Here is a 13,053-nt window from a genome sequence, read left to right as displayed (position 1 = left end):
TGATGACAAGCTGATACCCGAAATTTCGTTTAGGTTGCACTTGTGTTTCCTAAATGACAATAAAGTTTTCTTTGAATCTTTGAAACACTGTCCTAACACAAGCCTAATTTTTACTATCACCATTAGCACACAACTATATTATAGAACCCCTCTTCCAATAGTATTCTTGAGCTGATATGGCACTATGCTATAGCAAGGACTGCATACCAAATACTTTGCTTATTATTCGTTACAATTCCTCATTATATATATTTTTTGTGTTTGAAACACACTGTCCCACACATTCCTTGCTATTGCTCTACTGCTCCCATACTGTGAAAGGATCTGTTGTTTAGCTGCTTGAAGCTTTGTGTAGGCAGGTTACTAAGATTTGTTAACACCCCCTCCACTCCTTCCCTTTTCTACAGCTGTCTGAGTAATAAGCTGGTCAAGTCCTGCCATTGACTTCAGTTAATAGCAGCTCTGTAATTGTTACGTTTTTTTTTTTTTTTTAATTCTTACTGTGTTGACTGACTGCTTTAAACTTACACTGAAAGTTTATCCCTAATTGGTATCATTAGCACTTACTAGCAGGGGGTAAATCATTCATTTTCTCTGTAACATCTGCCCTCTACTCTGTTCAAGTGAAAGGTTACAACCTATCTGTTAATAAGCAATTAACCTAGCATAACTCCTGGTTGTTGTTTTTTTTTTATTAGATATTGCCGTCCTTATCTGCTTACATTTTGACAACACCTTATCCATTCCCAGTAAGTACATGCAACATGTATGACCATCAGCATTCTCTCCTCCTCCCCAGTGTTCCCAGTTCTAGTCATTTTACTTCTTGTACAGCCCTATTACAACTAATCCGATCACCCAGACAAGGGCATGCACCAGCATAACAGGTCCATCTTCAAAGCATACCTGTGATGGTATGGAGAATCATCAAATGTGGTATGGAGCCCTGCAGACTGATACATCAGCTCACAACTGACGAGAACCAAACATTCAAATGGTACTTCCAAAATGAAGGAAATACTGACAGAATGAGCTGTAACGCTGGTTAAGGTTTCTGCATCCCAAGTCCGGTGTCAGGGGTTCAGCCCAGGTTTCTACTCACCATCTGTACTGCATTTACCTTTGCCCCTGTGGCCTGGGTCATGGTTGAAAAAGGTATGCGAAGAGCCAGTTAAATAATAAAATACATTTTAAAAGTTTCTTATTTCACATGGGGCCTTTGTTTCCCCAACTCCACTGTATCGTTGCTCCAAGCTGTTGTCTGGCAAAGAGGTTAGTGCTGTTGCAGTAATCAACAAGGCTATGTGTCTCAGCCTTAATTCCACTGACTGTGTGTGGGGTTTACATGTTCTCTGTGTATGCATTTTTTTTTTTTTTGGGGGGGTAACAGCACAATCAGAATGAAGTGAAAGGTGCATCTAGAAAAAGACAAGTCAGGAACACAATACAACAGATGTACTTTGACATACTGATTTAAATGTGCTGTGCCTAGTCTATGACAGTTGGCCCTACTGCTGCTCAATAAGACCCATCTAATACATTTAACTAAATATAATCAGAATATTAATGTTTCTGAAGGGCTGTATATTCTCACCCCTGATATAGTACCCTGCCTTCACATATTTGCTCTCTACATAAACTACATCTGAATAGTTTTATTTCCCTTTTTTCGAAGTTGCTACAGCTTTGGAGGTACATTCAAATATCAGGGTAGGAGAGTACAGCCATCCACATTAGGGGTGCAGGAAATGTAATCCTGCTGCAGAAATAGGTAAGTGGTCAACTGGGGCAGTGGGTCAATGAGATTGTAAGAGTTTTATCAGGAAACTAAACTTCAATAAACCAAAGTAGATTCAGTATATGACTGTGTGGATTTCAAATTCCATGCAATTAGGCAGGAAAATAACTTGATGTAGTAATAATTGCACAGATGAAACAGTCTGTGCAGTGTCAGTGGGTAGCTTCAGAAGTGAACAAAAGCACTGGGTGCATTGTAAAGGGGACTGGCTCCAGGCAGACTGGTGTCACTTTTGTCCTCTTCAAGATAATGATGACATAGCAGTTACAGTACTGCATCCATTTCTGAAGAATCAAACTAAATGGGGGCCATTATACAACTGAGAGAAGAGTGAGGAAGGCTGCGGGCTGGAGCTGTCTCTGACTGTACTCCGAAGGAATCAGGACTGAGGAGAGTATGACACTGGCACCCAAGACATTCACCAGCATTCGTAAAAAGATAGATGAAAATGATGGACAGGGTGGGGACAAGAGGGTACGAGCTCCAGCTCCAAGGAACTAGATGCAGCCTGGACATAAGGAGCTACAACCAGATTGACATGATGATGATGAACAGGTGAGTGGGCTATCAAAGTAGGTGGTGCAGGTAAGATAATGCAGTCATGTAATATGACATTGGAAAGGTACAAAATGAGAGGTGAAATGAGCAACAGAAGTACCATCAGGTATGTACTTGAACAGCTGGGTAGGGTAGACAGGCAATTCATCTCTTCCTTCTGTCAAACAGTATGTATGTTTGTATGTAAGCATTACGTACATGTGTATTTATGTAAGCAAACTTTGCATATGTATGTATGTTTGTATATAAATATTGTGTACACAAGTGTGTATATTTGCATTTATGCATTATGTACTTGTATGTGTTTATGCACTGAAACATTACATACAAATGTAGGTAAGCATTACCTACATAAGTAATTACTTATGTATAGTAGAAATGCAGGTTATCAGCAAAGGACAACAGTAATTTTTTTTTTCGTTTATCAGAGCTACTTAATATGCTTCTTTAGTAACATTGATGAGATCTAAATAAGCAGATACAGCACTCTGTAAATGATATACAGGTGTGGAACACAAGGTACTTGAAAATGTATAAAAAAAACGTAATGAAACAAGAACAGCCCATTGTAGGACAATTAATAGTAAATGCACATTTAAATGGTTCAGAAACCCAAAGAGGAGACATAGGCAGTGTGGGGAATTCTTCCCAAACTCTACGTGACAAAACACATCTAATGGGCTAAGCACTGCAAAAAAACAGAAGGATTTGATCAGCTTATTGAAAAGTTTACTAGCATATGAAAGGAAGTGAGATACGCTGTGTAAAGTCCTAACAGGCTTCATTTGGAAAAATGTTAAGTACTTCTGAATGTAACATTTGAAATAATAAGTGCAGGCTAGAAGCTGTTTAAAAGAAAGTAGTGGGGGGAAAATGAGGGCTTGCAGAAATGTGACTACCTCTAAGCAAATAAAGGGAATAAATGAACCTGAAAGGGGAAAAAGGAAAAAAACTCTAGATTAACAAGGAAGGCCATGAGACTGGATAAAGTGGAAGATGGGTAAGATGAGTAAAGACGTTTGTAGTTACAGTGTGTGAAGCACCTAAAAGCCCCCTAGCAAAAGAAAGAACAGCAAGCCCACAGACAATTTAACCATGCATGGACTGCATAGGGAATATTATCGTCTTCTTATCAGACATGCAAGGCACAAGTATGAAAAATAAAGTATGACTGGCAAAGAAGCACTGTAAATCTCACAATACAGAGTAATGTCCCCTGACATGAGGTACTGCCCCCCCCCCACTTGCTACCTCTAAATACACCGCAGTTATTCCAATATTGCTGTATATCAGAGTGAGAGGAACACTTCCAGGAACCAAAGCACCCACTTGCATATTATTCTCTGTTTTGCACTTTTAGTGCTGCTGTTCCAAGGATCACAAATAAGATCCTCAGACTTTCAGCAGGAACCCGTATTATGGATGTAAATGGAAATGTAAAGCATATATTATATTATTTTTCTAGAAAGAGTAAACCATACACTTAGTATCTGTCAAGTTTTGTGACTCTAGTCTGTGTCTGCAGTGCTTTGAATGAGCTAGCTAAGCTCATGTAAGCATTTATCCAGTTACATAGCTAGACGACTTCCATCTGCCAGCACCACTGCACTGCATTCCTTTCCTGTGTGTTGCTGATATCTTGAATGGCATGACACAGCCTCCCTCCAATGGAGACAATAGAAGATTCACTCACAATAGCTCTGCTGTTATTGGCTGTGTTAGGAGATGGTACAACTGCTCTTCATATACAGGAACAAGTGTGAACTCACAGTAGTCTTACAATGTTCTGACCAATTTATCTTCCACATACTGGATACAGTTATCTTCTCAGCAGTAGATCATACATTCGCAGCATTTGTAATGGCTGCAGTGGATTCTTTGATTCCTCAATCTTGTGCATATAAGTGCATGTACACATGTATGTGCATGTGCATGCATGCGCAGACACGCATACAGACACACCATGACAAAGTGTCCAGCAAGTTAGTAGGAGACCACTTTGGAGTGTTTTGTGTTCATGCTTATTAAGATGGATGCTTTAAATATATTCAGACTTCAGACTCCAAGTTTGTTAACCTATGTCTGAGCCCAGTCTGCTGGAGTGCAAGCCAGCTTCTTCTTATCCACTGTACAAAGGTTGACAAAATTTATTTTACGGCAGACTTAAACTTTCTATAGTGAAAGGAAATGATTATTCCATTCAGTTCAGTTTAGAACCAGTGGTGTTCCCCCTAATAGGCACGTACCTAGTTACCTTTTTGCAGTTTCATTCAGAATTCAGTTTCGTTACACTGTCAAGAAACTGGACTTTTTTTAGTTTCTCTTATCCTGATGGGAGAGGACAGTTATCAGACAACTGATTTGAAACCACAAGTAAGAATCCTTCAGACATCTGGCCCTTCATTCTGTGTAATATAAAGTCACTTAACCTCCCTGAAAGTAGTGATACCACCCCCACCCTTACCAGAACCTGGAAATGAACACCTGATATACAAAGACATAGATACAAATCTATAAACCATGCAGGTGGTACACTCTCCAATGATAATGCATGGGGCAACTGAAAACAAACCAGTCTGCCATCCTAGGCAGTGTTGTCATAACAGGCACAAACATAGCCATGTGCACTGAGCTAAACACACACACACACACACACACACACACACACACACACACACACACACACACACACACACACACACACACACAGTGTGCCCCAAGATTTAACAGTGACTAGACACACACTTACCCCTGCATTGTCCTATGGGTACGTTGTTCACTACATGGACATCATCAATGCCTATATTTGTCTTATACCCGTAATTAGTCACGCCTTCAAACACGACCTGTAAATGAAGGGGAATGAGAATGAGACATTTTTATTTAGCAAATTGTTTTGTGGAATACAAAAAAAAAAATACTGCAGCTGCATGTAAGTGTCAACTTAATTAACCTTGGTCATAGTAGTGACACACCATTCCAAATGAATCTCTATAACATTTCTCTGTGTTTGTATGCATAAGGAAAGGGTGTAATGTAACAATTCAATATCAAAGAAACACAGAGCTTTAAACAGCATTAATGTTACAAACACAGAGCAATGGGTCAAATGCAAATGCAAAGGTGTCAAAAATGCAAACTCAAGAGTAGGTAATGCACCATTTAGTTGTCTGTATTGTGGGTCTCATGTAAGCCTTTTGTCCACTGCTTCTGTGCTCTGTACTCTGTCTGCACTAATCATTTTATGACTACTTTGTAGCTTTGCATTTTTGGTTTACTCTGATCATCACCTTTACTTATCCCCTTTGAATGTATAGCCTATTTTATGCACACTGTGTGCATTACTATTCACTGAAGAAACTAACTACATAATGCACTCTCTTCCTAGTACTGGACTGTATGAAGTCTGAAACAAAACCATTTGTAAATACCACATTTACTGGTTCATCATAAGACAAGCAGGAAATACGTATTTGTAGCTGCAGACACCACAACTCCTACAATTTACTGTACATAGCTATGAATAAGAAAGTGGGCAGAAATTCATACTCATGAGATGTACTTTTGCAGAAGCTGAGAAGTGCTAAAACCTCTTTTTCAAGCACCACTTCCTTAATACATTCTTAATGCTAGGGGCAGTGACCCATCATAGGTTCATAGGTAGGTAACTAGGCTATCGGCCGAAGGGCCTACATAAGCCTAGCCAACAAGGTTCCCTGGCTTACGCCTCCCCAGTGACCACTTTATATACTACATAAATAACACTTGGGGCTAGTGACCTGTCCTACCCAATGGTCACACTGTACAGTACACCATGAACTATGTATCCCATATTCCCTAATAACCACCACATATGCTACACAGGTAACACTTATGGCCAGTAGCCCAGCATCTCCAATACAAGTGTATTCATGCATTACTTAACATCACCTCTCCCTTAGCTGAGATACAAGCAGTGTAACTCAGCTATCTAAACAATGCAAAATGTCATAACATAAAGAAACTGCATTTCATAATTAGCAAAAGAGTACCGATCAGTTATTTGGCAGGTTGGGACTGCACCCCCCCCCACATTGTGCACGGTACGAACCCTGATGCCCTGCTGTCACACCTCTCGATCTCTATACATACTGTCTTGAAGGTGGCACAAACTTTGGAAAAAAAGGAATATTTTTTTTTTAAATAAGAAACACCATTTTACCCCTCTTTTCCCAGTCATGTGACATCACATTGAAGTACAGTACCTGCAAAAAGCAAGCCCTGCTACATGAAAATGCTAACAACAAGAGGAAAGAACTAAAATGTTATTGATATTTTGAGATCCAATGAAAGAGTATATGATAAACAGTAATGCTCCCCTGCATACATGTATATGTGTATATATATATATATATATATATATATATATATATATATATATATATATATATATATATATATGCTAATGCAAACCACAAACTACAGTGTTATGAATGTTAACGTTCCTTTGCATATTTTTCTCCAAGACATTATTATAATTTTCAGTTATCAAATTTTATACTCTTTAGTCACTTTGCTTATATATTACCGATGTTAAAGTATCTACCATGCTGTTGTGATCTTCCTCCTTTTATATGAATATGTAAATACTGTTTTAAAGCTGAAGTAATAGTTTGTTTCCAAACTGTCGCTGTTTGTTTGTACTGGAGCTTTTCTTCCTGGGCCTTCACTGAAAATGGGCTACAATGCAGTTCGTCATCTTTAAAATATAAATGAACGAGTGACTCAAAAAGTATATCTTCAGCAATGCTTGTAAAGTCTGGATATTTGCCTAGAATGTAGAATGTTTAATTTTTGACTAGGTCTGTTTATGATTCTACACATCAACTGCCATTTTTGGCAGAAATAAAAATGTAGCATTTTCTTACCTGATACTCTGCTGGATGTATAGGCAGTATAATCCTCCCCTCTTTCCAGTCATTCTCTTGGTTCCCTTTCACGAGCCAAAGTTCTCTCTCATCTTGTCCTGTTGTCTTTAGGAAGACCAGTAAAAGGTTCATATTATCATGCTGCACATGGTAACGGAACACCAAACACAAAGGGTCTTGTGTGATGGACATTACAGGACTGACAATCCTTGCCCTAAGATGGCCTTTTGGTTCGCCAGTCTCAAGTTTCAGGTAATTGCCAGAGCCTTATTAAACAGGTAAAAAAACTGTATTGCTGACTTGAATCACTAAATCGATTTACATTTCTTTTTTTTTTTTCACTTAGAACAACAAAATTGCATATTCAGTATGATAACTGTTTAGTTTGCTACTTCCATACATGAGTGGATTGTGTAGTTTTCTGCTATATTAATCACAATGGTAAAACCAAAGTAATCCTCATTCCACATTCCAAAAACTGAACCAGAAATAAGTATTATGTTCATTGAAAACAAATTTAGATTAGAAACACTTTCATATAGATTTTTGACAGGATTTACTTTAAGCTGATTTTGTCTACCTTATTTCATTTCAGTTGGATAACCTGTTGGAACTACTTAACCAACACATTTTAATCTCGTAAGAATTGCCTTGAATTTTCTTAATTTTTGACTCTTTGCAGTATCAGTAAATCATCACTATGTAAACTGATAAACTGGCACTTCTTTCCTAAGATACTCACCTTATAATATAAATTGTCTTGCTGTTACTATAAATCTCTTCTTTTAAAGCTGATACCCACTTGGTATCTATGTACTTCTTTGATGTTGAGTCTTTCTTTAAAACTATACAAACAAAGCTCTTCGTCTCTTGCATAAGATAGCATTTGGTGCAGTGTGCTGTTTTACTGCTCTCCCCTATACAGCCTCTCATCTGTCTAGATAGCTGAAGAGGAAGTCTCCAGAACTGCATAGAGTACTCCAGATGTGTTTTTACCAAATGAACATCCAGAGGAATTGTGCAACTTCTTAGTTTCTACTGGTGTTGACTTCCCTGTGTATCCAGTGTCCAAATAATTTTCCTCACCCCTTTACCCCTGTTTTATTGATGCTGGATCTCTTCTATCTGTGTACACCTGTCCGGTGTTTGTGTTTATGTTTCTCAGCTCCTTTATTTTGCGTTCTTTGCACTGCATTTAAGCTTATATTGATTGTTTAGACTACTCAGCCTTCTCTCCTTTCACCAAGTATGTGCAGTCCTGTATATGAACCCTGTTGCATGACATTGTATCATCAGGTATCATCAGCAGAATGAAGGCTTACCTTTCTAGACCTTCTAAACATGGAAAAGGACAAGGATAAAGACTGACTTGGTACAGAACCCTATGGATCTTTACTGCTGGCAATTCTTCTACCCGAGATAACTGAATTTTCAATTGCCTCCTGCACTGTAATTTCAGTCAGTATTTTTCCTGTACTACTCTGTCTGTCTCATTTGTGCACTAATATTCTGTGTGGTACCACTTCATGCACCTGTGCTTAAGGCTAAACACAGTACATTCACAGTCCCTTCCAACCAGATACCCTGACTACCAAAGAATTCTACTGTGTCTGCAGTGACCTTCCTATTTTGAATTCCTGCTGGCCGGTGCTCTAATAGTTCCAGGTATTCCACAATTATTACTTTCAGCAGTAATTTTGTGACTTTCTCTACAAGTGAAAACAAGTGGAACTGTAAGTCACTCTATAAGAGAAGTCCTTCCCTAAAAAATCTTCTACAACCCTATTCTAACATTCATAATCTTCGATCATCTAACAAAGATTTACTCCAAGTAACCAAAGTATCCAATACAGCAGGCAACTTTCTTTACTCTAACTTTGTTGCCAAAAACTGGAATACCCTTCCACATAGTATTAGATCCATAAATGATCTTAATCATTTCAAAATATCTCTCAAAAGACACATCTGAATCTTGGCTTTGCACATGTAACACTCCAGGTTAATTATTAACTTAGCACTACTTATACAATTTGGCTGTATGTATTAACTCTTAACATATCCCTTCTAAAAACATTATTTCTCTAGTTACATTCCTAGCTGCAACTCTCACCACGGAAGTGTTACTAACTATGCACTACTTTGCCTAAGTGATTCTCCCTACTTAATTTCCTAACTAACGTTATGTTCCTCCATATACATAAGTTCAACCATATATTTGTCTATATTCAAGTGTTTAAAGTCTTGTTCTATTTGATAGTATGTATATATTTTTGTTTTTAAAATTTTATCCTGTAAATGTGTTAACACACTTTTTTTGTCTATAATTTCTATTACTTGATGAGATGACTTTGTATATAAACTTAAGCTGGAGCTTTTCTCCCTGAGCCTTTGCTGAAAATGGGCACTGTCCCAGTCGGACCATCCCGGTAAACAAATGTAAAATAAATAAAGTGATAGGACTAACAGGTTGGTTTCTACAACTACTCGTCTTATTCCCTCTCTCTCACTTCTGAGGGTCTGCTTCTATTCTTGTCTTCAGGTGTCTTGCCTGATTACAATGATTTCTTCAAAAGGGTTTATATTGTGTTTTGTTAAAAAGGATTGTTAAAGTAATAATTGCTACTAATATCTGCCAGGATTGGGAATTATGCAGGGATTTACTCTTGACTGCTCAGATGTGATCCTTAAAGTCTGACGTATTTCCACAGTTGTGCAAGTGTGGAATTAGTATAAGGCAGTGTAGGGGGCAAAGCCCCTCATGAGGGGTACGGTAGGTCTTGTTTAATTAGTTGTTTCTGAAAAATCTTGTTTACTGTTATAGCGATGCATACTTCTTGATGTTACTCTGCATGATGTCAGTGTCCCCAATATCTTGTCATAGACTCCATGGAGACTCAATGGAGAAGTGATGAGGGACTCATGCCACTTTTAGGATATGGTTATTAGATACCAGCTCCCGAACTCTATTAACATTGGACAAAACTGACCCACAGACGGTGGTATCCCAGTTCTAGGAATGAATAATGACAGTGATGATAATCTCTCTCACCCCACCAAAGAGACAGAACCTGCATTTCTGTGGGTCACTCGTGCATCAATAATGCATTCATGTGAAACTTGCAGCTCAAGAAGACTGACCCCACATTTCTTAGGCTGTCTGGATTCAGGGCCAAAACATGTGATTTGTCAATGACAAGTATGGTTAGGTCACTTCTTACCCCTCCCTTGAGCACCGTATCTAAATTGGGAAGATTAATTATCACACACACACACACACACACACACACACACATACACACACACACACACACACACACACACACACAGTCACACTCACACTCACACATGGAATGTTGGCTGCTCTGCTCCTTGCTGTTTGCAGACTGGATGAGGTTCAAACTCCCAAGGGCAGGAATGAATATGAAGATATGACAGAAACATTACAAAAATATGGCTTCAAATCCTGTTTTAATTACTGGCCAAATTATGTTTGCAGTTAAATAACTAACGGAGTTAGATTATAGGAATTGCAACTGCACAGGATAAAGTTGTGAGACAGTTTGTACCTTGCCAGTACCCACCCTCATGGTTCTAGAAGAGAAAAGCAAGTCAGGCCATAGATTAATTTGTGGGTGCCCATCTGATCTTTGATCTTATATTACACAGAGTTACTACACTTAGCCCTGGAACTGAAATATTTGTTGTCAAAGTGATGTCATTTAAGGGGTCATAGATGCATCTGGCACCATAGAAGGATTACTTCAGCCCAGCAGTAATAGTAACCTGAAATCTGCCTCTCAGCAGGGCTTGGCGGTGTAGGCTCCTCACACACTTTTAACACCCCCTCCCCCCAAAAATGTCCTAATAGTAAAATTAACACAACCAAAAGAAAAAAAAATATTAGGGTAGTGGGATCAAAGTCATCTCTGCCACAATATCAGTGGCACAAATAAAGTGTCACTAATACACTCTGAATGCACATGCAAATAAGTAATGTAGATATGTTCAGTACAACACAAAGATGTCAATCTCCTGAAGTATTCCATTACTATGCTGATCACAATATTCAAGAAATGTGAGATATGCAGGGAGCAAATAACTAGAGGGGGAAAGGTAACAGAGTCAGATAAGGCCAAGAATAAGTTTGGACTGTAGGTTAGAGACTGCCTTTCCTATCAAGGATTGCTATCAGAATAAAGGGAAAGAGAAGGGGATAGGGAAGACCTAAGTTAAAGACCTGATCTGGTAGCATTTCCAGTCAAATGTAGAGTAGAAGCTGCTATTAAAAAAGGGATAATTAGTAGGGCATATAAAATAACGAATGACAACTGTAAGAATCAATCATCCGAGGTTAGAAAAAATTGGGAAAAGCAATATACAAGGGAACAATGAGAAGACATGTGTATGGATCTCAAGTATAGAACAAAGTCCAGTATGTTTAGGACTTTTGATTGGAAGTGTTTACAGAGGTATTTTTAATCCCCCAAGCAGACTTCAGAGATTTTTCCCCAGGAAGATAGCAAACGTTAAAAGTGTGAAGAAAGATGTAACTGGGAGCATATTGTTCAGAGTGTAATAAGTTGGTAGATTTTACAAATTCCCTACAGAAACTCTGCTACAAATATTGGGGGAGCAAATGGCTGTAACTAAGGAAATGTTTTTTGAGCTGCGGCACAAGATCTGAATTGCCTAGGCATGTTAAGGCCTTATTACGTTTAATTCTGTTGGCTGCCTAAAAAGTAACACTAGAAAATGGAAATCAAAATCTCAACCAACTGTCTTTAAAGTACTGAGAATTGAAAAAGAGATAAAAGAACTGGAAGGGGCCTTTAGAAAGGAGAAGGAGCAGATTTCATAGAAAAGGAATTTTGTGGTAATAATGCATGCAGAGTAATATTCAGGAGGACTGAGGTTTAAGGGTAGGCAGGAATTTAATAATTTATGTTTTGATGGACCAGTGACAGAAAGAAAACACGTGATGTATAATTTATGTAAATTGCAAAATGTTAATATGGTTTGTTCTCTTTTCAATTAATGCATGTGTGTCAATGTCTTAACTGATAACTTAATAAAGGTGTTTAATAAAAAAGAAATGTGACCTGTGTAAAGGATGACTTAGAATAAAGTGATTGACAACACAACACAAGAGAAATGCAGGATGATTACGCTTTCAACAAGGAGTGGATGCAAAGTAACCTTAAAGTGAAGAAATGGGGAAATGATACAGAGAGTGAGAGAGAAGTTACAAAGGTGCAAGGAAGATCTAAAAAGCAAGAGAAAGCATTTCCTTGTCAGTGGAGTTAAGAAGGGGGTAGTGACGAATGGAGGAAGAAATGATAATAATAATAAAGGATGGGATGAGCTACCTGTGGTTTTAGGTGATAAAAGTCATCAGGTAATCTAGAAGCACTATGCCAAGGACAGGATAATTGGTGTTCAGACTGGTGGGGAGAGTGTGTTTATCCTGAAGACAGTAAATACAGCAAAAATAGATCTTTGTGAAAGAAAAGCTTGACATATAATAACACGGTTAGTGATCTCTGAGTTACAGCAGATGGTTTTTGTAGAAACAGAAGGAAGGAGGATCCAGTTTAGACCTGGTGGTTACTCACTGAGGCGGACAGTTTCCTGGCTGGGAGGCAAATGTGGTATTGTGGATGACAGCACGAGTGTCATCAGCAGGTTTGGGCACGCAGGGTTCATCTGTGCTCAGGTAAAAGCAATGACAAAAGTAACAGGTGTCATTAAGTATGCCTGTGAATTTTGGGATGCTCAAGTCTTTCAGTGACA

The 13,053-nt window shown here is 38.4% G+C and overlaps 1 protein-coding gene across 1 annotated transcript in view; it reads right to left on the bottom strand.

Moving 5' to 3' along the window:
- LOC122805318 (neuropilin-2-like) overlaps window positions 1–13,053 on the bottom strand; it is a 214,517-nt gene that overhangs the window by 28,530 nt on the left and 172,934 nt on the right. The window contains exons 6-7 of the mRNA XM_044075406.1: window positions 7,264–7,529; window positions 5,106–5,202 (exon numbers count right to left, since the gene is read on the bottom strand). Coding sequence (XP_043931341.1) covers window positions 5,106–5,202; window positions 7,264–7,529 — 363 coding nt within the window. The remainder of the gene's footprint in view (window positions 1–5,105; window positions 5,203–7,263; window positions 7,530–13,053) is intronic.

Source organism: Protopterus annectens, chromosome 6.part1 (assembly GCF_019279795.1).
Source record: "Protopterus annectens isolate FY-2018-M chromosome 6.part1, PAN1.0, whole genome shotgun sequence".
NCBI classification, from domain to species: domain Eukaryota; kingdom Metazoa; phylum Chordata; order Ceratodontiformes; family Protopteridae; genus Protopterus; species Protopterus annectens.
The sequence above is the reverse complement of the archived record's forward strand: the minus strand, read 5'-3'. Positions and strand labels throughout refer to the sequence as shown.